Genomic DNA, 27935 nt, shown 5'->3' with positions numbered 1-27935 from the left:
GTCCCCCGGCTGCGCATGCGCGCCGGCGCCCGACCACTTTCTCTCCCTCCCCTCCTCCTCCTCCCGCTTTCCCACCCAGAACCCCGCCCTCTCCTTGCTTTCCAACGGGGCTGTCTAAATCGGTGCCTGACTGAATTAGGCGGCTCCCTCCGCTCGCTTTCCGCCTTTTCCCTAGCTGGGCGGGCTCTATTTTCCTGGCTGGGTGGGCTCGACTCGATCACGTCTCCCAGAAGGGCGGCGAGTCCAATCCCGGCGGCGCGGCAGGCGGCGATCCCGTCAGGCGCGGCGCAGGGCAGCCCTCCCGTCGTTTGCGGGGTCCTGGCCCGCGGCGAGCGCGCGGCGTCTCCTTCACTTCGCCCTCCAGCGCGGCCTTCGAGAGGAGGCGGCTGCGGAGCGCGCGCGCCTGGCCCGGAGAGAGCGAGCGAGCGAGAGCGAGAGCGAGAGAGAGAAGAGCGGCTCCCCTCCTCGGCCCTTCCCTCGCCTAGACAGGTAGGCCGGAGGGGGCCGCCGGGCCTCGCCGTTGCCACGGTAACGGCGGGGGGGTCCTCCACGCGGGGCTCGAGACATTTCGCGGCGGCGGCGGCTCCTCCGGCGGAGACTCTCCGGCCCTCCTGAAAAACAGCCCTGCGGAGGAGGCCAGGCCGACCTCGCCCCGCCCCGCCCTCCGGCCTCCCTGGGGTGGGTGGCGGGACCGGAACGGAGGGATGAAGGGATGGCCGCGACTGCCTCCCTCTCCCCCCCCCCGGGCCGCCCTTCCCCGGCCGAGGAGCCTTCGGGCCTGCCCGCCAGGCCTCGGTTGGGTGGGGAGGGGAGGGCCCTCCCAGAAAGGGACCGCGGGGCCCGGGGAGGGGGGAGGGGAGGGGCGGCTCCCTGGGGCTTCCCCCTGGCTCCCCTGGGGGGAGGGGGAGGGCCCCGGCTCTGTTTGGGGTGGGGGCGGCGGGGGGGCCCTGCCTCCCGCTTCTTCATCTTCATTATCATAATAATAATAATCTTTTGCTGCTGCTGCTGCTTTTTTTCCCTGTTAACTTACTAACTGTAAATAACAGTTAATGGTAAATAACAGTTAATAATAACAGTTAATAGTGTATTGTTATTACTACTATTATTATAAAGCAGAGCTGGCTGGGGAATTCTGGGAGTTGGAAGTCCCCTCATCTTAAAACGGCCAAGGTTGAGGAATCTAGTCTAGTAGGCCAAGTGTGGCTCAAACAGCCCAGAAAGAAATTAAAAAAAAAAAAAATAAGCAAAAAAAAAAATAATCAGCCTCATCATTACTATTATTGTTATTGCTATTATTCATTAATATTATTATTACTATTATTCAGTATTCATGATTACTGTTTTAATCATGATTACATGATTACTTGGTTGGTGGCCAAGAAATATAGGGGGGGTCTCCCCCTTCTCCCCCTCCCCGCATCAGAGCACCCTCCCCTTTCATCGCTGAGGAGGAGGGGGGCAGAGGAAGAGGGCCTGCAAGATGGACATGGGAGGGCTCTGCCATCCATCCACCCCCCCCACACATACCTTGGGATGTATGGGGCACTTCCCCCCCCCTTTTATGTACACATTTTGTTGTTGCTGTTGCTCTAGAATGTGTGTTTTCCTCCGTTTTCTTGTTCTGTTTTGCATTTTATTCCTGTTGAGAAAACATAATAAATACAGGTAGTCCTCGACTCGCGACTACAATTGAGGTCATAATTTCTGCTGCTAAGCAAGACGTGTATGTGTTAAGTCACACAGCTGTTAAGTGAACCCATCTCTCTCCCTCCCCAACTGGTGTTGCTTGTCAGGAGGGGACCGACCACGTGACCTTGGGACACAGGAACGGTTATAAGGATGAACCAGTTGCCAAGCCTCCGAGTTTCGACCCCATGGTCCTAGGGATGTTGCAAAAGTAACTGAAAGATGGTTCTAAATTGCTTTTTTCAGTGCCGTTGTAACTTTGAATGGTCACTAAGCGAATTGCTGTCAGTTGAGGACTACCTGTATACACATGGAGCTAAGATAGCCAGGTCAATCTTGGTCTGTGCACAGGGTTGAGGCAGGTTCCCCAAACAAAGGGCTGCATGGTTTATGAAAGGAGTTATACAAATATTTTTAGTTGTTGACAAAAGCAAAACGAAAGAATGCAACTGTTGAAATGGTCTGTAAAAAAGTTGCTAACCTTAACTTTGATGTAATCTCCCCCTTCCCCGTTTTGTAGATACTGTAAATTGGACTAAATAGCTATGAATTTTAATCCAGCATGTCAGCGCCCACCAAGACGTAAGTAGGGAAAGAGTTAACGTAAGGATGTTGAAGTAACTTAACTAACCATTTTACAAGCTATATTGAGGTCTGGAGGGAAGACTAACATCTAATAGAGGGATAATTCTTAGTTCAATTTAGTTATTCAAAACAAAGCTAGATCCATCTTAAATGAGTACTTTAAAGAATTTTTCTGTAATGTCTGTTCCTCAGTATGATCTATTTTAATGTTTAAAGTTATAGATACTTGCAAAGTTTTTCAACAATTCTTTATGAGCGCTTTAAATGAGATCGTGGAGATATTAAAAAGAACTTCAGGGAAAGGCGCAACATAATTATGCAACGTAACTAATTTAAGTTTTAATTACATTTCCTAGCCCTTGGGTTTAGATGTCGGGTTTCTAAATGGATTTTCTCTTGATTTTCTGCTTCTAGAAGCAATACATAATCAAAATTGGGAAGTACGGCTACTTCGCTAATTCCTTTGTAATTATTTAATTGGGCAGATTGTATATTTACAAGCAAAAAGCACATTTTTATAAACCAGTGAACAATTCTGCAACTGGAAGCATCTTAGGATGGTGACAGAAAGGAAAAGAGAAGAAAAAGTTCCTTTTCATTTGTGATTGGAAGGTCCTTGTCAGGAGTTACTCCTAAGGTTATTTAAGCCATCCTTTAGTCTCTCTGTCTCCTAAGAAATAAAATTAGGATAGGAAAAGACATTCCATCTAAATGTGGAAATAGAACAGATATTTTTATAATACTTGCTAGAAAATATATATACTGCTAGGTGGGTGTATAGGTTGTGTTTTTATGTCACAAAATTATATGTTAGAGTTATATGTTGATTTGGAAATAGTTCAGAAAAGTACTTTGGAGAGTGCAGGAACATAAATATGATACCTATCTGTCATTCATTAAAATGTGTTTTTTTCCCCCTGGGATTGCGTGGCTGCTTTCCACAGTTATATGATTCTTGAAGAAGACATGGCTACTTTAAAGAGTTGTGGGCAGGAGCTACATCCCCAGCCCCATGTGCTCCGAAGCACTTTGGGAATTGAAACTGAAAGCCCTTGGAACTGGAGGGCATTTCTTTTACAACTATTTTATTTGTCCTTGGAATTTGAAGGATGATTCTTCTGAACTTGTATCAATGGGATCCTTGGTGCTCTTTGAGCTTAGTTGATTTCTTGAGCATCTCATTACCCAACTAGGTAACATCATCAGTGCTAGAGCTCTCGCTGATGGTGTTACCCAGCTGGATAATGGAATGCCCCATAGAAAGCAACCAAACAGAGAGGACCAAGGACCCCATAGTTCAACCCTGAGCTACAGGTATTCTCTTCTATTGAAATATGTATCAGTCAAAACATTAATTGAATTTTAAACTCCTTGTGGAATGGAAAATTTGCTGATTTGTGTGTAAATGTATTGATTAGTTGCTCAGTAGAAAATGATTGGTTTGATTTTAAGTTTTTGTGCTTAAAAATAAATGATGTGTTAAAATCAGGTGCAGAAGTAATGTTTTAATATCTGCATTTTAGGATTTGAAGAACAGATGTGTACTTAAAACATATGCATCCTAAACATAACAAAATTTAACAACATTGCAGCTAACTTCTTTGACCATGGTTTGAATGTCATGGATTTTCAGTGCTCTTCATTGCTTCTCTATGTAGCTCAGATTCATGAGTGAATAAGCAGATTTCTTACTATATAAACTTTGTAAGTCAAGAGGATATTGGATTTAACTGGCATCATGTGGAAAAATCTGCATTTGTTAGGATGATCTGGAAAAAGCTTCAGCCAACTGAACATGCTTTTCTTTGCAATTGAAAAAAAAATGCCCAAACATGTTGGTCTGGAAAGGATGGCTTGATTGCCTGGGATGTTGATCTGAACATCTTAAGCTGTAGTTCCTAGGGGTGAAAACCAATTTTCTTTTAAAAATAAGTAGACTAATGTTTGTGAATTGGCACACAAATCATTGTCCTGTCCTGTTCTCTTTTTGCGGTACTAACATGTACATTACTATGTTTCCCTAGCGCCAATGGCTATTCCACCAGCCTATGCGGACCTTGGCAAGTCTGCCCGAGACATCTTCAACAAAGGATTTGGTAGGCATACTTGTATATGAAGAATATCTGAATAGGGAATTGTCTTGACCCTCACATCATACTGTTCTTCTGCCGTTGTTGCCACTAAACCCTAATCCGTATTACCCGGTTCTTTTTTCCTGTAGCTGCTACTGAATTTTTGTAACTGATGTGCTCAAGATGTTTTGGATAAAGATTGTGTTTTTGCCTTTTTACTTCAAAATAAGATTTGCCATTCTTAGAATAGCCAAGTTCTGTGCAGGGTCAGAAGAAAAGAGAAATTATTTTGAGGGTATTAAGCCAACCAATGGGGATGTGGAAAATCTAATATTGTAGCGATTTAGTGTTCTTGAAAAACTGGAATGTTGGATTTCCCTTTTGGACCGTAGCAGCTTGTCAATTTTATAGAAGTGATTTTTGTGGCCTTTAGCCGTGGTCCAGGGGAAAACAACATACTGGAGTTTTATGGAACATTCATTCCTCTTGAAGAAGATTTTGCATACACCAGCAATTGTGAGTGCTTTAGATTTTCACACACAGTTGGGATGGGGAACCTAAGGGCACAGACTATAGGTAACCCCTAAAGCAGGGGTCTTCAAACTCGGCCCTTTTATGACTCGTGGACTTCAACTTCCTGGCTGAGGAATTCTGGGAGTTGAAGTCCACGAGTCATAAAAGGGCCAAGTTTGAAGACCCCGGCCCTAGAGCTTGCTTTGATTCCTTTTACTAGAAATAGATATTGTGGGTTTTCCCCATTTGAAGGCGTAAACAGATAAAAATGAATGTAAACTCTGCAATGGGCTAGCATTTTGCAGTTAATAAAATAAAAAGTTCCCCGAAGAGCCTTCAAGCTAAAGAAATTTAAAAAAAAAAATCAAAGGAAAAAAATCAACTCACTGTGGCCACACCAGCTTCCTCAAACTATTATATATACCTTTGGTCACTAATAGGTCGCCTTTCCCCCCTGAAATACAGGGATAGGCCTCTGAAAAAGGGTGTAGCACAGAGTTGCCCAACCTCTCTGTCCCTGGGGACCAGCGAGGAAGAAGGGATGGTCCTGTGTGAGCGGCCGGCAAGCACGTGCGCAGCTCCATTTGCTCGAGCAGTGTGCATGCACACTCAGCCACTGTTTCCATGGCCCGGTTGCAAACAACTCTCAGCCCGCTAGTGAGTCACGCCCCAGAGGTTGGGCACCCCTGGTGTAGCAGAGTAATAGCTCCGTGCCCACCTTGGATGCCTTTTGTTTTGACTGGAGGAGGAGGGGAGGGGGGAGGTTGCTGAAGTTCCTGTGCTCCCAAATGGAAGTTGTCAAAGTGGGGTCAGTTTTCCTTGGCCCTCGTAATGTGTGACGAAGATGCCAGTTTTCTGGTTACAGGAAAGAGCAGGGCCTCCTCGCACTTGGGACCTGAATTCTATCTGACGGAAGATCGAACGTGAAGGTTTCAGTTCATTGCACTCTGCAGCCCCTTTACGTCACAATGACTTACAAATAAGAGCTAAACCCGATTTATTTGCCTGAATATAATGTAAATGGTACATGGAGAGTGAGAAACTGATCTGTTTGTCTTAAAATGTTGGTATGAGATTCCTAATGTTCGGAGATCTCTACCTGAATGAGGGCTTCAGCCTGACAAAAGAGAAGACTAAGGACTCTCCAAATACCACTGAACCCTAGAGGAATTTTTTTTGAGGGGGGGGTAGGGCTTATTATATACATCTGTTGTCAAATGGAAGTCTTTTTAATGATGCAATATGGAGACAGCTGTCTTCACTGTGCTATTAAAAGCATTTGCATCTTCACGTATGCAGGGTAGCTGTCAGCAGTTAGAGAAGAATGAAGTAATCCGATTCCCATGAAAACATTCCTCAGGGTTTGCCAGGATCCCCACTTCATCTATTTTGCTTTAAAATTAGTTTAAAATGTATAAATGGAAAGGTGTATGCTGCCAATGTACAGTATACATAATGTACACATATTGTGGATGCTCCACAGGCATCCTTAAAATATATACAATTGTGGGTATGCCATCTACCCAATTAAAAAAAGACAACTTTAAGCTATAATAGTAGGGAGTGTTTTATAATACATCAAGTTCCTTGTAAATTAGTTTATGTCTAGCCACACTTCTGCAGGCATTTTACAAGTGTTGGTGATAACGTCAAAATTCTAGATGTATCTGCCAGTTAAAAACAAACAAAACAGTTAAATGCTTATTCCCTCAGCTGCATTGGAAGCAGTTTTGGAGTTAAAGAGAAAATAGGATATTGAGTACCTTAAATTTTCTGTTTTCTCTATTGGTTAGAATAAGTGTGTTTTTGTTTCTGTGTTCAGTTCTAAAGTCAGAGCTTCGTTACAGGGGCAGTAGTGAACCAGTGAAATTTCTAAAGTTAATCCTTGGCTATTGTATTAATTATTTGAAAGATTGGCATATTGACTTCAGTTTTATTTTGTCAAGGTTTTGGCTTGGTGAAATTGGATGTGAAAACTAAATCCACAAGCGGAGTGGTAAGTACTTAAGTATAATAGTGCAGGGCCCAGTACCAGTCCGTGGCCGTGTGACCACTAGGGCCGCAGGAATGGCTGGCGACTGTGTGCACATCCGAATGGTTACTAAATTGTAATAAAAGATGCTGAAATAAAATGGAATTGAATCAAAGTATTGGTAAAATATACCTCCTCTCGGCCTCTCGTTTTTCATTTGTGTCTCTTGCTTTGCTAGGAATTCGCAACATCTGGTTCATCAAACACAGACACGGGGAAAGTGAATGGAAGCTTGGAGACCAAATACAAGTGGGCTGAGTATGGTGTGACTTTCACAGAAAAATGGAACACAGATAATACTCTGGGAACAGAAATGGCAATTGAAGATCAGGTAGCCTGAGTTGAAAGATTATAAATCTTTCAGAGAAAAATGCAAATAATTCCTAGCTAACTTCTTTTTTTCCTCCTAAACTAGATTGCCAAAGGTTTGAAGTTAACATTTGATACAACTTTCTCACCAAATACTGGGTGAGTTTTCTCTGTTTACTCTGTCTTGGCACATTCCAGGTAGGCAACATCCAACGTGAGAAAAGGATTAGCAAGGAAGATTTGAAAAGAATGTTAGTGGCTCGTTATTTATGACAGTTAAAATCATATTCACGCCACATGTGGCTATTTGGCCTAAGGCCTGCTTCCTCAGGCAGAAACTGACTTTATGTCAGAAATTAGTTGATCCAAGACACTGATGCCTAATCGTGCATAACTGACATTAATGTTAACTCCTGAAAATTTCTACATCCAGTTGAAATACCCAGTTTCCTTTCTCTAGAAGTAGATATAAGATGTTGTTGTTGTTGTTAATTGCGAAGTCGTGTCCGACCCATCGCGACCCCATGGACAATGTTCCTCCAGGTCTTCCTGTCCTCTAATATAAGATGTAGTGGTGCACTTTTTGGGAGTTAAAAGAAAAAGGAAAGAAGCCTGTCTGAATTGCTTTGATTTCTACATTTCGGGTCGATGTGCAGCTTCTTAAATTCACATTTTTTGTTTTAGTGCTGCCTGGCTTATGAAGAGAAATAGTGGCGCATATTTATTTTTATATTATATAAATGGTGCACAATTTTGTCTGGGTTTGTTTGTAGAATTCCTTGTCTCATCCAGCTTAATCGGTTGTGACAACTGGATGGGACTCTGTTCAGTTTTAATTTCTTCCTGTAGATCTGGAAAGGTTTGGGCACTGAATTAACATCTTTTTGCCTTCTTGTCCCTTCAGGACGTTGCCGCCATTGCTTTTTGGTGGCAGTTCTGCCTTATTTATCCACCAGCTTATTTCTCTGCTAAAGATAAGACGTGGATTTTGTTCCTTCGGATGGGAAAGTAAATCTTACCCTGGAATTTGTCCTTTGCAGAAAGAAAAGTGGCAAAATCAAATCTGCTTATAAGCGTGAATGCATAAACCTTGGGTGTGACGTTGACTTCGATTTTGCTGGACCTGCCATCCACGGTTCCGTCGTCCTGGGTTACGAGGGCTGGCTCGCTGGCTACCAGATGACTTTTGATAGTGCCAAATCCAAGTTGACAAGGAACAACTTCTCTGTGGGTTACAAGACCGGAGATTTCCAATTGCACACCAATGTGTAAGTTTTAAACTATATTGCTACTCACAAAGATATCCAGAAAATTAAACCTCTCTCTCATGGGGGGGGGGGAATGGATCAGTTTGTTGGAGCGGATATCCTTGAATATGCCTATAGTAGGTGGGGATTAATTGCCGAATACTTAATTATTAGAAGAGGTGATCAACATTACTGCTCTGTTCCCGTGTGTCAGAGGAGCTAAATAAACCACGGGAAATCCCATTGTGTGGTTTGTTTACAAGGGATCTTTAGCTTTTACCTCAAACTGATGCTTTATTGTGGACCACTTCTAGATTTTTTTTAAAGAGAAGTGACACACATTTTTGAGGAATATGAATTGCAGTTGGGGTGTTAACTCTTAATTTATTAAGGTAGCAAGCTGCAGTTTTCCCTGTCACAGTAAGCAAACCTTGAAATAAGCTAAAGTGGTTATTTTGCTTTTACTAGTGGCAGAAGGGGTCTGAAAGAAGCAGTTATCTGCATATTGTAGCATATTCTCATGATGGACTGGAATTCTTCATATTTTAATTTGCTCTAGCCCAATTTTATAAGTTTGTTCATTTGATGGATATGTTCATATGCTGCATGGGAATTCCTGAACAGCTGAAGCTTTTATACTTGGGCAAATAAACTGACACAGCAATTTCAATTACTTCAATAGATTAAAGTGTTCCTGTAGAAAATAAGGTTATTTTTATCTTTAAAAAAATCTAGCTAACTGTTTTAGCTCATTACCTGTACAAGGAAAACGTTGTATTTAATTTCTAGTGTATATATATCCTTGGGCTTTGCTCCCAGTGAAGATCCATTTTATGGATCTTTACATATCTGGACAAGTCCATGGCCTTGGCATAGTCATGAGATGAGTGTTTTCAGACCTGTTTCTTCCTTTGTCCTTCTAAAAGACTTCTTTCTCCTGTTTTACATATGTGTATAGACTATAGAAAATATATCTATTCCATCCTATTTGCATTTGCTGTGTGCACAATTATTTTGTCAGTTTTTCTAGCAAAACCTGGCAGCGGATCTACGTGTGATACGTGTATCTGTGTAGAGTTTCTGGGAAACTACCGTTACTGCAGCAATATTCTAAAGCAGTTTTTAATAAACTGTGCTTAGGACAGATTTTGCCAGTATTTTTTTTTCCTCAAAGCTGACATGCTACTGGAGAAAATTAGAATAACTTGGTAAAGGGGAAATTGCGGGAATTCTGACATTTGAATTTGTTTTATCATATCTTTCTGTGGCTAAAATATTTTTCAGCAACGATGGCTCCGAATTTGGCGGCTCCATCTATCAAAAGGTCAGCGAGAACCTTGAAACTGCCATAAATCTTAACTGGGTATCTGGCACCAATAGCACTCGTTTTGGAATTGCAGCAAAATACCAGCTGGATCCCACCGCATCCATTTCTGTAAGTAAACTAATTAGAACCCCAGGGCTGAATTCCTCTAAGGAATTCCTCATTTCAACCCTGGCCGACAGATATTCCTCTTTAATTCATACTGAAAAAAGACCCCATTCTGACGTGAAGCAGCCAGGAGGCCTTTCTCATCCAGGGTTTGTGCTTGATTTTATGTAATTCCCAACCTTGGTTTATAAGTTCAGACGCTTGAATATAAAGTTGTAAGACGCCAAGGACTGAATCATAGATTTAGTATCTGGAAACCTCGGGGTTTTACAAACAGTTTGGCTTGTCCTGTGAGCTTGGCTATCTTGATTTGGATTATTGATAGTGGAGTGATAGTAGAGTCTGCTCTGGGTGATTTGGGATTATTTTGTAAAATAAAGTTCCTTGTTTCATTCTCTTACCTCTGCTGGGCCTCAGCTGAGTAATATTTGTCACGTGGAAATAACATGAATTTATCTAAAATTATAATAAGCAGCGTTGATTACAAACATGGACGTTAAAGGCACTGCATCTTTCAAGCATTTGGTAAATCTCAGTCACCAATAAAAATGGCATCTAAAGGTTAAGTGGGGTCTTTGAGTTTGGTTGTTTGCATATGTTTCATTACTAGAGTAGCTAACTTCGGGGTTAGTGAGTGGTGCTTGGCTGAGGAATTCTGGGAGTTGAAGTCCACAAGTCATAAAAGGGCCACGTTTGAAGACCCCTGGTGTGGATAAAGGTGAGGTTCCTTGATTATGGAATATTTCGGCTTGATCATCTGGCGTTAATCCCTACTCTTGTGGGTGTAGGCTGCTGGAAAGGATGTGTGTTTCGGTTTTTGTTCTTAGCTTTTCATTGTCTTTTTTGAATGGTGTGCATATATGACTTACCTCTGTGTGTCTATTGATGTCAGATTAAATTAATGCTTAAGTATCAGGTATTTGGCAGCATTGAATTGAGATTTCCTGAAATGTGGACTCGCTTTAGGTATGCCCTTATCCTTGAATGTATATAAATTAAACATGCCTATTTGCCATTGTAAATTCAAGCAATAGAAAAGTTTTTTTTTAAAGTCTGCATCTCCATTTTGAGCTACCATTAAGCTGTGCCAGAATTTTCTCCTGTTTTATACAGGAGTCAGGCGTTTTTTGGGTGGCCGTGATTAGCCATCAAAAACCTATGGCTGCCTATCCTGACTTCACGAAGCCTTTTAAAACTGCAGCTTGTAGCTGTTTCCACACCAGCATCTCAGCTTCTGCTCAGTATCTGAAATTGGAGGATTCAGACTTGGCTTAGCCGGGCTGGTTGAAATCTGCAGGCTTTCCTTGGGTATGTGCTTTTTCAACCACCTGTTGAACCCCTACAATTCACCCTTCCCCTTTCAGAGAATCAGAAGCACCGGCCTTTTTGGCAGTCCGTTGTATCTGCTCTCCCCTTACGACTTGGAGCCCAAAAGAAGCAGCAGAAGGGGTTGTACGTACAGAGCTAAGATTGTGGACAGGCGGTGTTGGGTCTGGAGAGGATCTGGGCTTTATTACTTCCTCCTGCTGTTCAGGTGTTGGGGACTAATTTCAAGGTTGTTTTATACACCAGAGTTTGGCTGGCTTGGTCCATTAGCATGGGCTACCTACAGCAGTGTTTCCCAAACTTGACAATTTTAAGGCATGAGGACTTCAACTCCCAGAATTCCACAGCCAGCAATGCTGGCTGTGGAATTCTGGGAGTTGAAGTCCACATGCCTTAAAATTGTCAAGTTTGGGAAACACTGACCTTCAGTGAAGAATGGAGGCTCCCTTCCTGAATTTAGAACAGGATCCCCTGAACTTTTCTTGGGACAGATACGGTTATTTTGATCCACATTGTTTCAAACAGCCATCCTGTGATTGGCTTTTTAAAAAAGCATAGAAACTTTGTGCGCTATTAAATCAAGTAGCAAACATAAAGCACACCCCTCCTGCCGTTAGCAACTTGAGGAAAGGTAGAGTAAGAACGCGAGCAGAGATTTGAAACCTACTTTAAAAGAAAAGTTACGCTGTGTATTGAAGCGAAATTGTCTGCTACTCTTTTGTGCTTGGAACAGCTCCTTTTTTCTTTGCAGGTGTATGTTGCAGAAGGCAGGTTTGTTGCTTTGTGTATTCTAAGACTTTATAATTTAAACAAACTATGGCTAACTTTTAGATTTTGTCCTTCAGTGTGGACTACTAACTATAAAGTGAGAGTTTGGGTGGATGGAATAGTTTGCCCATTAAACCACTTCCTGTTCTGAAAAAATTTGCTTTGGAAAACTATCAAACCATTCCCATAACAACGGGATAAGCATGGGCCAGGCAGAGGAAAAGCAGAAATTTCCATCCTGGGAATTCTATCCTGGAAACTTTGAATGTGTGTGGCTTGCTGGTCAGCCTGCTTGAGGACTTTCAGGAGCGTCATCTGGTGTGACTTATATCACTACAAAGAGGGGAAGAATCAGGCTTTAACCCAATAGGAACTGACCCATTGATAAACACCATGATGAGGCCTGCCGCTCTCGTACTAATGGGAACAAAGATATCCATAGAAATGAATGGGAACCTGAGAATATACACCCCAGGGTAGGTTTGGCCTCAGTCCAGGTGACATTATTAACAACCCCAGGAATAATACTGGCTTGGAATTAATATAGAATGGTATTTAACTGGCTCAAAGTTTACGAGACGTATGGATTCTGTAGTTACTTTAAATGTGATAGAACTGAAAGAAGGACGTTACTCTGTTTGTCATTGCTTTGCAGACAAAAGTGAACAACTCTAGTCTAATTGGAATCGGCTACACCCAGTCCCTGAGGCCAGGTAAGTGTGGGCTAAAAGATGAGACGGCGCTTGAGAAGCTCTTGACAAACTGGTTATAGATGTTAACCAATATTGAGGCAAAATAGTTGTTAACCTACAAATAGGCTTAAGCTATTTGTTGCTTCATTGCTTCAAAGTTTTCCCAAATTTTTACATTTCTAATAAATGATTCATAAAACATTTAGAATTTGAAGTGCTGATTCATGCTCAAAAATTTGTAAAATAACTGTAAATATCCCACTTCATTTTAAACATTTTTTTGGCCCTTCCTCCTCTTCCTCCTCCTCTTTTTTTGGGGGGGTTGTGTGGTTTATACAAGCCAGCAGTGAATCTCTTAAAAGTTTTGGTCACATAGTCCTAGATACCTCCTTCAATGAACTGAGGTCATAATTCTTTTTCGTAAAACTGCCAGGGTCCTCCATCAGTAGTATGTAAAGCTTGGTAAATAAATACGTTGGCAGGAGAACATCTTATTGATAACTGAAGAGCTGGAATTCTTTCAAACAACTCTTTTGTATCCTCATAAAGTGATAGTGTGTTTTGTTTCTCTCTCTCTCTCTCTCTCTCAGCAAAGGGGGGGGGAGGCCAGAAGGGTGAACTGGTGGAGGGAGTAGACTGGCAGGTTTGGGCAACTGCCTCTGCTAAGGGAAAGTTCAACGTGATGAAACCTGCTTTGACTTGTGCTCTCCCTGCAGGTGTGAAGCTCACGCTGTCTGCTCTAGTCGATGGGAAGAACATCAATGCTGGTGGACATAAACTTGGCCTTGGCCTGGAATTGGAGGCTTAAAGGCGAGAAGACAACTGCTGCAGAACATGGGATATCGGAAGAATATGGCCTTAAAATTGTAATTCCAGTATGACTCGGAGGGTTTTTTTCCCTCCTCAGTGGGATGCCCTAGAACAAGAGCTGTATTAAGGATATTTAGGCAGTTCCTTGTTAGCTGGTTTTAGTTAAATTGGTTCTCTATCTAGTTCTCAATTCTGCATTAGTGCAGTAACTACGTAATACATTATTTAAATGTATTTAACTGTTGGATGCGGTACCCACAAATAATGAAATAGACTTTATGAAACCTGTACACATGTGTGCATGTTATGTTTCTTTTAACACATGGTAGCCCATTGAAATAACAAAACGGATCAATGGATTGTTCTGAAAAGCGAGGCCAGCAATTTTGTTAAATCAGCTTAATTAGAATGACTTTTGGTATCCCAAGGCAATTCAGAATTATGAATAAACAAATATACACATGCTTGTGCCTCCAGATATGTTAAGTTATTGAAATATAAAGCTGAAACCACCCTTTCAGATTTCCTTGTAAAGCTGCCTGTTACTCTCAGGGCATCGTAGCCTTTTCAGTGTTCAGGTGTTCCAGTTAATCCGTACAATTTGCTTAAGCTGCCCAGGTCCACTCTGGGGACTCACTTGAAGTAACTAGGCATTGTTTGACATCATTGCTGTAGTCCTTTGTAGCAGCCAGTCTTGAATTTAGATTAGATGTGCACAAGAGTTCATGGTCCACAACAAGGGGGAGTAAATTAATTCTGCTGAAGCTGATATCTTGAAAATAATAATCAAATTAGTATTTCTGCTAGTGCCTAGAGTATGGGTCTTCAAACTTGGCCCTTTGATGACTTGTGGACTTCAACTCCCACAGGCATGCGTTGAAGTCCACAAGTCATAAAAGAGCCAAGTTTGAAGACCCCTGGCCTAGAGATTCTTATGCGTTACCTAGCTTGATAGCCTGTGAGACTTCCCAACTGCTATAAGCCATGAAGTCAAGAGTAACTAGAGAATTTGTGGCAAAAGGAAGAAGTGGTTTGTTTGTTGTTCTTTTAGCCATTAAATTAACCTACAGCTACAGAATATGAGCTCCATCCCTGAATTGATCATGGGTATGAATGGCCACCTTGTCTAATCTTAGACATAAGAGACCAAGCCTTGATGACTAGTAGTATTTTCCCTCTAATTTTGGACAGCTGTAGCTGATCTAATTACATGTGAGTTTGTCTCCAACTTTATTAACCAGGGTGGAAACCAGGAACAAACCAAGTTAGGTCACTATTTAACTCTGAGCTGCTTCATTCGACTTCTCTACTCAATAGCAGGAGTTCTGTTCACTGTTACCTGAGTTTTTGTCTTTGTGGTCCATTGCTATGTTTTAAATTAATCTCTCAAACTTTAAATTGGCCATCTTCGTACTAAAGTCCTCTGCCATGCTAGGGAAAATTCTTGTGTAAATTCCCAATCCTTTGCTTTCATCAAAATCTTCTTCCCAGATTTTGTTTGTTGTATGGGAGACTGATGTGTATTTGCCTCAGTGGGAAAAAATGAGAGTATTTCATATTCAGTTGTGTAATGTTCACTGTTGTATTACTGACAAGTAGTTAAGCATTATCACATTATCGCAGGAATGTGATCTGAATGGCTAGTCGTTAGAACTGACATACATGGTGGAGGCAAGCTTTGAACTAGGAATCTATGAAGCTTGGAAATATATAACTATTTAAAATGAAGCCACTTAATTTCCATGTTTATTTCTAATATCAAGGCTAAAAAGGGGGGGGGGGTTAACTTACGAGCTGAATTACGAGCTGAATTTCCCATAGCTGTGTTTGTTTTTCCTGAAGTCTGCATTGGCAAGGGGCTAAGTTGTGGTTTAGCAGACTATAGCATCCTTGCTCAAACCACATAAATCACTCAGGATCTGTTTGCAGATCACATGAAGTGAAAGCAAAGAAGTGACAGTTTAGTACTGTATGTGAAAATCGCTTTTTTTACCAGACAACTTTAGAACCAGAAAATCAGCTTCCCAGTTGCCCTAGGAAATACTACATTGTTCATTTGCCCCAGGGCCGGTGCTAAAGTGCTATTTCCACTTGCTTAGAAATTGCATCTATGAGGAAGCTGTAAAAAAACTGAGGAAGAGTTTCATAGTCGAAATGTTTCTAAGGAGAAAGCTTGACTTCATGTCTGTCTCCCCAGTGTACAGAGAGGCCGGAAAGGAGACTACCCCGGTGAGTTGAGGGGACAAGGCCCTTAGGAGGAAGTCCTTAGGGGAGAAGCCGAGATCTGGGGCCGGAGGGAGGTGCAAGTAACAAAACCTGCGTTGCAGTTTAGCCCTGTCTCTAAGTCTATTTGCATGCATTGCCACTGGGAGAAAGAAAGGGCAGAACTTATATGTGGAGCCATGATGCACATTGTTGGCATTGTGGTTAGGACAGTGGTTCTCAACCTTTTTAATGCCGCGACCCCCAACCAGTCGTAAGTCGAGGACTACTCAACCGGTGCAGCACCGTTTGCAGAATGGGACTTTTGGCGGGCTCCGCAGGGCAGAGACAGCCTGAACAATTCCTATTGGCTTTGAAAGCCAATAGAATTAGACTCTATTCAAGAGAGTCTATTCTATTGGCTTTCAAAAGCCAATAGAATAAAAGGGAGTAGCACAGCTAAGGAAAAGGGGGAAAAAAATGGCGGACTGCGTTGTTTGGCGACTCCCGTGAAATGGTCGTTTGACCCCAAATGGGGTCCGGACCCACAGGTTGAGAACCACTGGGTTAGGGAAAAAAAAATGTGCAGGGTTGTAACACCATCTAGTTTTGTTGGATTAGACCTCCCAGGGTTTCCAGCTGACATTGGTTAGGATGGCTGGGAGATTTTGGTCAACACAGCTAGAGGGAAATAAAAACAATTTAAACTATCTGAAGCCAGCTAGAAGTTGTGGTAGAAGGCAAAGCCCTTTAATTTCTGAACTCTTGTTCCATTGTATCGTGTCATTCTTAGGCCCCCAAGAGTGCAGAAGGGCTCCAGGTGCCTAGGACTTGTATCTTGATGCCCACTGACACCCTGGTTTAATTTTTTTTTTAGAAATAATAATAATGTAAATTCCTTATATTATAGATAACAGATCATAGTATTTTACTGGACCATTTAGCAAACTGGGGACAGGTTTTACTAGAAAATAATGGTAAAGGTTTTCTTTACACTCTGAAACTGAATAACAAATTATATATTCCCGTTCCCCATAAACCAAGTAATAACATCAAAATGGAATATACTAAAGATAGGGGAAAATAGATGAAACAAAATCAAAATAGTTAGCCTTCTAAAGGCAATAATACAAGATTTAGCTATCTTCCTGGGTGTTTCAGAAAGCACATGGGCTGAATTTTTTTTTTTTAAAAAAAGGATTATTAAGTCTAAATTGCCAAGCTGCATAAAGAGGCCCTCGCATTAAGACACACACACAACTTTATCTCTACTTTGTTTTATAGCATCAGAAGGATACACTCCGAAACAGCCAGGTGAACCCAAATGGCAAGAAAGGTTTTTGGAAATGGACTCACGAGAAAGCTGTATAAAAGGGCAAATCTTATAGCTCTTTTCCCCAACACCCCTCACTCTTGGTGTGCTCATCCCAGTGCTGGGATTATTAGCAAGAGGCGAATTGATATTAGCGTTTTCATTCATTGGAGAGAAAGGGATTACAAGAGAACAAGCATGCCACACAATGAGATACATAGAGCAACTTATTTGTGCTGGCCATTTGCCTAGCATGCTACCTAAGAAGCAAAAAAGCTGAACTGATTAGGATCTTGATGTCAAGCAGCATCTTAGAGCTGGCAGGAGGGTATTAAGTCAACTAATTAAGGTCAGCAAACTAAGCTTGTTAACTTTCAGTAAATACATTTTAGGGACTTCCTGCTCTGTAGGGAAAAGTGCCTCAAGAAATAGCTTGTATAGGCAAACTGTCTGCTGCTGGGGGGGGGGGAGAACTGGTCAGGCCCCTGTCATAGTAAACACGTGATTGAGATACTGCAGAGGCTGTACATATATGATTATTGCAAAGTTCCTGGTTTATTATCTCATAATTGCAAATGGTTGCTGACTGAGGTAGTCGCTAAACAAGGATTATCTGTATGCCTTGCAGTTCAGGGAATTACATCAGTGCAAATCAGTACAAGGATTGGTGGGGCGGATGTCCAGTTTGAGGGTGGAGTTGAGTTTGTGCTGCAACAAGACGCGGGAAAGGATGCTTTAATCCATATGGGGGGAAATGGCCATGGAGTCTCTTTGGGACCTTTATTCACTTAAGCTGTTGCTGTTGTGTTTTACTGTAATTAAATGCAATGGCACTAGGAATATTCCCCACATTCGACATTGGAGTTATATCCCGTATTGGCAAACGGGCATAAATAGGAGCTGTTTTCAGTAACCTCTGGCGCATTCAGAATCCTGTAAAGGTTGCAAAAGGTTCCACTTTTCCCTGGAGCCTGAACAGTGCATAGGAATTTACGGCACTTGGCATGTTAATGGCAGGAAAATGGCCAGCCTTTAAAAAGACCCCTTTTGTACAGGAGTGTGTGCTAGTCAGTCACAATCTTGTTGCTAACTCTGGGGAGGATTCCTTTTAATTATCTAAACATCATAAAATACAAGTGGGTACAATTTGCCTGCAGCTCAGGAGGGAAATTTAAACAATAAGGGTATTTTTCCTCATGGACTTAAATCCGTCTTTGAAATAGGAAATGTAACAGAGGATAAAGCCAGTGAGTTGACGGCAATATTAACTGCTCCTGTAAAAAGAATTAAAATATTACAGCAACTAGTTATGTACTCCTTTCTGGAAAGAAAGATTAAGGCCTTAACAAGGCCTTGAACATCAATTCCCCGCTTAGGTTGGCTTTAGGACTCTTTTGCTTCCAGGCTGGGGGAAGAAGCAGCACCATCAGATCCAGTTGTTCCTGGGCTCCTCGGGAGTGGAAATGGACCACTCCCTCAGCCAACTCACTTCAACAATTTAATTATTTCAAATAATGTTAAAAATCATTTTAATTTTAGTCATTCATATTTTATTTTGTCCCTCCTTTGGCGTCCTTTCTTTAATAATTCCATTTGACTATTTCTTCAATATTAGTGGCACTCTTGTCCCACGGCGAGTTGTTCCGTGGTGGGTTGGCTGTGGCGAGGTGTCCTAGGCCCCCTCGGGGGTTGGTTTTCCAGAGTTGGGCCTGTGCAAATCTTTGGCGCAGTAGGTCAGCGTTTTCTCCCAGGCTCTCACCTTGACAAGGAGATGGAATGCAAAGGGGGGGGAGGAGAATTTGGGGGAATTTGAAGGATCTTTCTATGTAACCAGCTGGCACATCTGGCCTTTTGTATCATGATTTGTGTCTCTTTATAAACTTGCCCTGGTGGGCTTTGTGCAAATTGTTAAGCACCTTTGCATCGAAGTTGCTTCTAAATAGGAGGAGAGCATCGCAATCTGAGAACCAGTTCATAATTTTCTCTTTCCCTGAATGTTTTTCTTTTAGTCGTTCTTTTAAAGTGGTTTCTTCGATATGAGCAGCTCTATTTCCTTCCCTCATTGCTTGCTTTGCACGTAACTACTTCCAACTTGAATGGCATTTTTATATTTTCTTTTTTAAAAAAATGATTTTATCTCTTTTGATATTGGCTCATCTTAATAAGAGGAAGGCTGATTTCCCTAGCCACACTGCTCACTGTTATTGGGCCAGGCCGTGGCAATATAGAACTTATTTCGTATTTTGTCATTTCCCTCTATTTTATTTGCTGGCTTGATCCGGTTATCAAGCTTCTTGCTGTTCCATCAGTTTACTGATACCTATCAGGATCACTATTGGAGCAGGGGGTTGGACTAGAAGACCTCCAAGGTCCCTTCCAGCTCTATTCTGATTAACACAATCTACGTACAGCCCTTTGACTGCTCTTGTGTAATGGCACTTTCTGTTTTTAGATCACAAGAAGAGGGAAGCAATTCCTGCCTTTTTACAACAAGGAAAGTTATTTCCTGTTAGTAAGTTAAGTAATGCATTAGTTTTCTCGGCAGAGGAGGGTGACATTGATGCTCAGCCTCAGAAAAAAAAAATCCCCCGTATGTATAAGAGTAACATGTAGTGTGGAACCTCATCTCCCCCCCCCATGCCCCCCCAAGAACTGGCTGTCAAGATTTGGAAGAATATTCAGGCCAATGGCCAACCTCTGCAAAGCTACAGGTGAGGCACTGACAGGTGATTGTGCCCTAAATACATCTCTTTTCAACCTAGCTTGGGTAGCAAATCTATCCCCCCAGCACATGTGTTCACGTGCAAGTGCGTGCGTGTATGAAGAAATAACCAGTTTTAAATAATACAATTTTTAAAAGTAAAAAAAGTTTGAAGTTCTTTGCATTTAGGTTTAAATTAAAAAAAAATTAATTTTGCACAGAAACCTCTGAGCTCACTCTGATTCTTGCAATGATTTTTTTTTTTTTTTTAAAAAAAAAAAAAACCTCGTGCACAGGATGTAGCAAAGGGGAAAGCCTGGGATACTGGCTGGGATGTTGGACTGAGAAAGATCCAGGCCTGTTGTCTTCACTCAGCCGTGGAGGTGGCGTAAGGTACCAAGCTAGAAAGCAGGTGATCGTGAGTTCCAGTCCCGCCTTAGCCATGAAAGCCAGCTGGGTGACTTTGGGCCAATCGCTCTTATTCAGCCCAACCCACCTCACAGGGTTGATGTGGGAAGAGGAGGAGGAGGAAGGTCTCTTGGATATGTTTGCCACCTTGAGTTATCGGTAAAAACAATTAAGACAGGATGCAAGTAAATAAAGTGATGCACAAAACTGAAAGGATATTTTAGAATTTTTTTTTTAATTTGTGTAATGCATAATGCAACCCTAAACACATTTAAAGAAACAAGGACAAAATATAGACAATTTCACATCTCTAAATTAGTATCCCTGAGGATTGAGAGTGCTCAGCACATCCTACCTTCCTTCCCCTCCTTCACTATAGCTTAAATCCTAAAGTTATCCCGTTTCCAATCAGGATCATGCTTATGTTCACACGAGGATCATGGAAGATCTTCTCATTTAATTGATGAATGTGTTGGGCTGCGCGGTCACTGTTGCCCGGTTTAAGAACTTTTCCTGATACCAAAACCTGTTAGAAACAGAGAGAAAACCATACAGAAGAGTGTGCAGGACTCACACCATGTATTACAACGCTGTTACACTAGAGACAACTGTCAGAGAATGCCTGGAAGTACAAATGCAGTGCTACCTCTTTTCTCAGGACGAGACAGCTACGATGTCAGCCTTCTGCTGCAACCACACAAACCTGGAAACTGCTGGCTGGTTCAGTGAGTTGCAGGCAGTTGGGGCCTCTACAATCTGTTCCAAGTGCTGCCTTGCCCCACCCCTGCATCACAACTAAGTTTACAACTGGACCTTTGCTTTATGAACAACTACCCAGGCTAAAGATTCCATACAACCAAGGAAGTTTATTTCAAAGTCAGTGCAGGCGGCGTTCCAATCTCCGTCCTTTCTGGGGTGAAAGTGATCAAAAGCAAAGTTTTGCCAAAGGCAAAATACAGAATAACAGAATTGGAAGGAACCTTGGAGGTCTTCTAGTCCAACCCCCTGTTCTATGCCATTCCAAACAAATGGTTGTCCGGTCTCTTCTTTCTAGTCCAGAAAAGCCACCAAGATCTGTTCGGTTCCCATTTTTTTCTGAAATACTTACGTTGTCAAGAACTAATAACTTCCCCTTTTTTATGAGCCGTAGACATTTTTCGTAGTAATCGTTGTAACTCTCTTTGTCCGCGTGGATGAACGCCAGGTCAAAGGTTCCAGCTTCACCATTGGCCAGAAGTTCCTCTACACACACACACACACAAAAATCAGAATGAGCTTTTTTAAAAAAATGCAAAAGATTCCCTTCTGTCTGTCTTCCTTCTATTGTTGCCCCCTTATCTAGCTTCAGCCTTGGTGGAGCAGGAATTACAATGCAGGTTGACTCTGCCCCACAGCCAGCAGTTCAACCCTGACCAGCTCGAGGTTGACTCAGCCTCCCGTCCTTCTGAGGTCGGTAAAATGAGGACCCAGATTGTTGGGGGCAAATATGCGGATTCTGGAAACCGTTCAGAGAGGGCTATAAAAGAATTATGAAGCGGTATATAAGTCTAAGCATTACTGCTACTCAGACGAGTCCAATCTGCGAAGGGAAGGGGACGGGGAACGATGAAAATCCTGAATTCCAGTTTCCCCTTAACTCTGTTTGTGAAACCACAATGGTGGGTTTTTTTTTCCCAATCTCTGTCTGGCTTGGGGCCTCTTGGGATGTCATGAATCACCCTGCCCATCACGGTAGGTCAAGCATCACCTCAGAGAGGGTTTCCACCCGCAACTACCTTAATCTAAACTGAATACAGGCGGTCCTCAATTTATGACCACAATCAAGCCCCGGGCTTCTGTTGCTAAGTGAGATGTTAAGTAAGTTTTGCCCCGTTTTACGAACCTTCCAGTCAAATCCTTTGCTTCCACCTACCTAATGTTTCAATGGCTGGTTTTATCCTTAGATCGATCTTGCGTAGCACTCCGGCCTGAAAGGAAAGGAAACAGCTCAAAGGTCTCCCACGGTCCCAGGTGCTCAGCCTCTGCATCTTGTGTGTGTGTTTGTGTGGACCCCCCATGGATGTGGTGGCATTTCCAGAAGGGGTGGGGGCTGACTGGAGATAGATGATGTCATATCCCCCCCCCCATCTGTGGAGAGAGATCCAGTCTACAACACAGTCCTTTCCGCAGCTCCAAGAAGGCTCCACGCCCATTTGCACCGCTCAGGTGACTCTGAGGACACAGGTAACCCTCCAACTGGTCCCAACCACTCTCTAAATCAGTGGTTCTCAACCTGTGGGTCAGGACCCCATTTGGGGTCGAACGACCATTTCACGGGGGTCGCCAAACAACGCAGTCCGCCATTTTCTTCCCCTTTTCCTTAGCTGTGCTACTCCCTTTTATTCTATTGGCTTTTGAAAGCCAATAGAATAGACTCTCTTGAATAGAGTCTAATTCTATTGGCTTTCAAAAGCCAATACGAATTGTCCAGGCTGTCTCTGCCCTGCTGAGCCCGCCAAAAGTCCCATTCTGCAAACGGTGCTGCACCCGTTGAGTAGTCCTCGACTTACGACCGGTTGGGGGTCGCGGCATTAAAAAGTTTGAGAACCACTGCTCTAAAAGGAGGCAAATGACCAGTTGTCTGCAAGGAGCATAAATCCTTCCATTCCCCACTGTGTGGTGAGAACTGAAGAAGCTTCTGGGATGAGAAGCGAAACGCCTTCAAAGAAAAACAAGGAAGTCCAGTTGCCTCCTGAAAAAAAGCACCTTTGGCACAACTGAATGTCGGCAAATATTAACACAGCAAATATGACTAAACCCCAATTTCCGAGTGACTCACTCTACCTCTTTCCACACTGGCTTCCCAATACTGGCCAAGTCTTCGTTTATGTCGCAGGCAACAATTCTGCCGTCTTCCGGAAGGACTAGAGCCATGCTCAAAGTATTGTACCCGGCAGAAACTCCTACGGAGAAACAGCAAAAAGGCGGTTGAGAGGGGTTCTGACTTCCGAACAAATAGGAACGTAGAGGCGATCCTCCACTTACGACTGCCGTCGGGACCGGAATTTCCATTGCTAAGGAAGGTTAAGTGGGATGTGCTCCATTTTACAACCTTTATTGCCATGGTTGTTAAGCAAACCGCTGCGGTTGTTGAAGTGAATCGATGGAGTCCTTAAGCAAATCCAGCTTCCCTCATTGACTTCGCTTGTCGGACATTGGCTGGGACAGGGGTGGGGAACCTGGTCTCTTTTATGACTCGTGGACTTCAACTCCCAGAATTCCCAAGCCGGCCATGCTCCCTCCGCCCTTCCTTCTTTCCTCCCTCCCTTCCTCTCTTCTCAGTAATAGCACTTAGGCTTATATACCACTTCCCAGGGCTTTATAGTCCCCCCTCTAAACGGTTTACAGAGTCAGCCTGTTGCCCCCAACAATCTGGGTCCTCATTTTACTGATCTTGGAAGGACGGAAGCCTGAGTCAACCTTGAGCTGGTCAGGATCGAACTCCTGGCAGTGGGCAGAATTAGCCTGCGGTACTGCATTGCAACCCCTGTGCCACCACAGCTCTTCCTTCCTTCCTTCCTTCCTTCCTTCCTTCCTTCCTTCCTTCCTTCCTTCCTTCCTTCCTTCCTTCCTTCTCAGTAAGGAGAGAGGAAGCCATGAAAGATGATTTAAAAACCGTCCTTTCGCTCCTAATTTTGCCCGAGTGTGGAATTGATCGCCACTTCAACTGGCTCAAAAACCAAAGAGGGGAGTTTGGGGGAAGTGACCAGTTGTAATTTGAGGACAACTGGCAGAAGATTAGACTGTGACCTACAGGGGGCTCCGTTTATTATGGGATCGAATCCCGAATCTTCCTGGTTGTAGGCACTCTCACTTACCTATCTCAATTACCTTTTTTGCTCCAAGAAGTCTGATCAGGTTTGCCACCAACTGGGCCTGATCACGGGAGACCCAGAGCTTTTTGCCAGGAGGACCAGATGCAGCCTAGAAAAACAAAACAGGTCTCTACATGACAAGTTCTTCTGCAATTCCATGAATGATCCAGATTGTCTACGGAGATTCTCCATCCTCCAGGTCCTGGCTGTCCCAAAGGTGCTTTTTCAAGAGGCAACTGTTTTTCTTGTTTTGTTTTTAAACACACTTCGCTCTCATCCAAGAAACTTCTTCAGTTCTGACCAGACGGTGGGGAATGGAAGGATTTATACTCCTTGCAGACCGCTGGTCATTTGCCTTCTTTTGGAGGCGTTGAGGCCACTGGGAGGCTCATCTGTGTCCTCAGGGTCACCTGAGTGGTGCAAACGGGATGGTGGAGCCTTCTTGATGCAGGATGTTTTTTCTGTCTAGGGTCCCTTCACTGTTGGAGATGGGCGCAGGCTGTTGGGGCTGAGTCTGTGTTGTCTGCATCTCCAGCTGAAGCACTAATGGTTCCTGTGGTCTGCAATGTTTTCTGGAAATCCGTTTATCCTCCCTCACCATTCAAAGGGGGTCCATCCCAAAGTGCATGGCTCAATGTCTAAATATAAATCCTTCCACTCCCCACCATCCAATCAGAGCTGAAGAAGCTGCTTGGATGAGAAGCGAAACGTCTTCAAAGGAAAAACAAGAACCGGATCCAGAAGCCAAGATTAGCCATCTCTCCATTCCACAATTTAATTTATTATTGATTGCAGACCTGGGGCCCGGGGCCCACCTCCAGCCCTTTAGCCGTTCCTGTCCTTGAAGTCAATTGGAAGTTAGAAATCAAATATATATATATATATATATATAAATATATATATATATATATATATATATATATATATATATATATATATATATATATATATATATATATATATATATATATATATGCCATGCGCACAAATACAACTGCATTACTTTTATTTTGAAGGTAACTCTTATTTTCTTTTCAAGCCCAGAGTCACCTCAAAAGGGGAGACGGGTGGCATAAAAAATTAACAATTAAATAAATAAACATGTAAATAAATGTACAAATGTGTGTGCGTGCGTGCCTTCAAAATATTGGCTCAGCCTTCCAAAACAGTCCCAGTGTCTCTTGTGGCCTCTTGGGAAAATTAATTGCCCACCAATAATTTATTGTTTCCTTTTAAACTGCATTTCATGCTTCGTTTTTTTTTTTATTTTATAAACTTTTCCAGGAGCTCCTCCGAAGAAGCATCTAAGAAATAACGAATGAGGTCTTTGCAGCAAGGGCAGGGGGGGCGGGGAGGGCTTGCTTCAGATGGAGAAGAGCCGCCAGAGAAGGGCTGGCTTCCCCCCAGCACAAAAACACTGACTTTGCTTCTCAAAAGGGGATCACGTGCCCCCCCAGGACACTGTGACCATCATAAATGTCAGTCAGTAGCCAAGTGTCCAAATTTTGACCATTTGGGGATGTTGTAATGTTTGCTAAGTGTGAGAAACGGCCATAAGTCACCTTTTTCAGTGCCGTGGTAACCTAGAACAGTCACTAAACAAACTGTTGTGAGCCGAGGACCCCCTGTGCAGTATTTGGGACGTCTGCTTCTTCCAGACTGAAGGGCTGAAAGATCCCCCAGTTACAGAGGAGATGGGAGTTAATCTGGGGCGTTTGTGGATCCTGGATTGACCACAGAAGTCGATGGGATCCATTTGCAGCCGGGGCACTCACCAGCCTCAGCTTCTTTAAAAGAGGGTGCTCTCGCACGGAGTGATCCACAACGTATTTGTGTAGGTTGTCGTTCCCTCGCAAGAAGCCGGAGAAACTGCTGGAGATGCCGAAGGTGAACAAGTCCGAGCTGTAGTATCTTCTGCCTTTTTTGGAAAGCAAACCAATCCCTCCTCAGTCACAGAATGAATAGTTCGAAACGCTCGACAGGAACCCACTGAAAGAAGCTTAGGAGGGTGACTGTCTGGAACACCAATCCTTTTTCACACAACATACTTATCCTGGTTTCTGAATTTCTGGGGAGGGGGGGGGGATTGAAACTCATTGAATACCAGGGCTGGACGAGACCTCGGAAGCCTTTTAGTCCAAGTGAAAAAAATAATAATAACGGCAACCTGGAATAAATTAACTCACTTTCCCCTGTGGTATCAGTACAGAGTTCGTACATTACAATAAGCTGTTGAAATCTAACCAAAGTTAACACCAAGCTCGGCGTGTTGTGTGAATCTTTTGCTAGGTGTACCCAGGAGCTCTTAAACACATCTGCCACGGAGAGGTCATCCCACCCAGAAGAGAAACCCTGAACAGGGTGAATCTGCATTGGTGAGCTGCTCTATCGTGGCTTAGGGAACTAAGTAGACTAATTGGGGCTTAGCCCAATCTACTCCAATCCTCCCCAGGGGAGGCCTGCTTCGCTTTGCTCTGAAAGCCCTTTGACACTTTGATCACAGCTTGCCCGAGAAGAAGCACCTCTTCAAAAGTTTGCTCCTAAGTAAAAAAGCAAACAAACCTGCTTCTTTTGGTCCAATTCTGCTCTGATGACCACTCAAACACAACCGTGCACCTTCCCAGCAAAAATCCCTGGATGGTTTGCCCTAAACCTCTTCCGGCATTTTAAAATTTTTCTCCATTTGGCCTACAGGCTTGGGTATCTCGGTGGTCTCCCATCCCGCTTACGCTTTTCAAGATGGGCCAAAGTTTAGCTATAGGCACCTCAAAAGGTGACCGAGCTGGTCTGGATTATGTAGCTCAGAAGGTCCAGGAGAGAGTTTGAGCCAGAGCCAGTTTGTGTGTTTCTTATTTCCTACTGCACAGGAATTTTTCAAAGTTGGCCACTTTTAACATGGGATGGACTTCAACTCCCGCTATTAATGCCAAAGAATTCCTAGCCTAGCCTAGGCTAGAATAACAAGAGGTGGAAGGGACCTTATAGGTCATCTAGTCCAACCCACCCGCCGGCCCCCCCACGCCCAAGCAGGAGACCCTTCACCACTTCTGACAGATTAAGAAGATCTTGCGCTGGGGCTGCAGAATAAAAAGCCGGAGGGGGTGGCTGCAGTCCAATCCCTCCTCCCCAGTTTAGGGTCGGGGTCCCGGCCCTTCCCTTTGCCCCTTTCCAACCAGCCCCGGTTTCAGCGCCGGCCACTTCCGGGCTGCGAAGCCCCCCGAGAGCCGCGGGCGCAGCCCCTTCCCGAGGCGCCCCTGAGCCCGGACGGCCACCGGGGGGGTGGGGGAGGGTGCGCGGAGCAAAGTCGTGCCCGGAGCACCCCGGAGAAGCTACCTGCGTGTGTGTATGTGGGGGGGGGGGAAGAGGCTCCTCTGGGGGGCGGGAAAGGCCTCCTCGGGCGGGCATTCCCCTCAGCCCCCCCCTCCCGGCCCGCGGGGCTCCCTCTCCCAGCGGAGCAAGGCGGGCGGGCGGGCGCCAGGTTGCCGCTCCCCCCCAATTCCCGCGTGGGGCGCCTTTCTGCCCCGCGTGGGGCGCGTGGAGCCTTACCGGCCAGGAAGCCCACCGCCAGCGCCGCCCCCGCCGCCGCCGTGGCCGCCAGGAGGGCTTCGCGGGAGAGCCCGGAGGAAGGCATGCCGCCAGGTGGGAGCCGGATCCGCCGCCAGAGCGGGCGCTTTCGCAAGACCGGCGCGTCACGTGTCCCGGGTGGCGAGCGGCCCCTGCAGGCGGCGGAACCCGCGACTGGGCGCAAAAGGCGGAGCGCAAAAGGCGGCGGAGGGAGGCGGGTCGGGGGCGCCCCGGACTGGCCGCTCCCCAGACGGGTCAGCCCAGAAGGGGGGGGTCCCGGTCCCCAAAGATCATCTGAACGTTCCCTCCCGGCTCAGGAAGGGGAAAGAGCTACTGTGAGCTTGTTTGGCAACTTTGTATTTCTGGCGAGTTCGGGATGCGCGGGAGACGCTCGGCGGCTCTTCGCAAAGCGGGCGCTTCGT

At 44.0% G+C, this 27935-nt stretch overlaps 2 protein-coding genes across 4 annotated transcripts; one reads left to right on the top strand and one right to left on the bottom strand.

The window, feature by feature from the left end:
- The first annotated feature begins 314 nt into the window (after nucleotides 1–314).
- On the top strand, nucleotides 315–13936 carry VDAC2 (voltage dependent anion channel 2). Of its 3 annotated transcripts, none has more exons than XM_039339615.1 (10): nucleotides 315–489; nucleotides 2207–2268; nucleotides 4296–4367; nucleotides 6803–6852; nucleotides 7067–7219; nucleotides 7304–7356; nucleotides 8238–8465; nucleotides 9729–9879; nucleotides 12626–12683; nucleotides 13379–13936. In XM_039339615.1, exons 2-10 carry the CDS (start codon nucleotides 2232–2234, stop codon nucleotides 13468–13470), a joined length of 894 nt encoding a protein of 297 aa, XP_039195549.1. In that variant the 5' UTR covers nucleotides 315–489; nucleotides 2207–2231; the 3' UTR covers nucleotides 13471–13936. The 3 variants fall into 3 exon arrangements, with proteins under 3 accessions (XP_039195549.1, XP_039195551.1, XP_039195550.1); XM_039339616.1 differs by lacking the exon at nucleotides 315–489 and adding an exon at nucleotides 663–678; XM_039339617.1 differs by lacking the exon at nucleotides 2207–2268 and having other exon boundaries at nucleotides 317–489.
- Nucleotides 13937–20309: 6373 nt separating this feature from the next.
- Nucleotides 20310–27653, bottom strand: COMTD1 (catechol-O-methyltransferase domain containing 1). The gene is made up of 7 exons (XM_039339614.1): nucleotides 27496–27653; nucleotides 25725–25867; nucleotides 23953–24058; nucleotides 22919–23037; nucleotides 22008–22062; nucleotides 21204–21337; nucleotides 20310–20621 (listed from the first exon to the last, which is right to left on the bottom strand). Exons 1-7 carry the CDS (start codon nucleotides 27578–27580, stop codon nucleotides 20469–20471), a joined length of 795 nt encoding a protein of 264 aa, XP_039195548.1. The 5' UTR covers nucleotides 27581–27653; the 3' UTR covers nucleotides 20310–20468.
- Between the last annotated feature and the right edge of the window lie 282 nt (nucleotides 27654–27935).

Source organism: Crotalus tigris, unplaced genomic scaffold (genome assembly GCF_016545835.1).
Source record: "Crotalus tigris isolate CLP2741 ecotype Arizona unplaced genomic scaffold, ASM1654583v1 scf7180000017736.1026742, whole genome shotgun sequence".
Taxonomy (NCBI): domain Eukaryota; kingdom Metazoa; phylum Chordata; class Lepidosauria; order Squamata; family Viperidae; genus Crotalus; species Crotalus tigris.
Note: the sequence above shows the minus strand (reverse complement) of the source record. Positions and strands in the feature narration are given on the sequence as shown.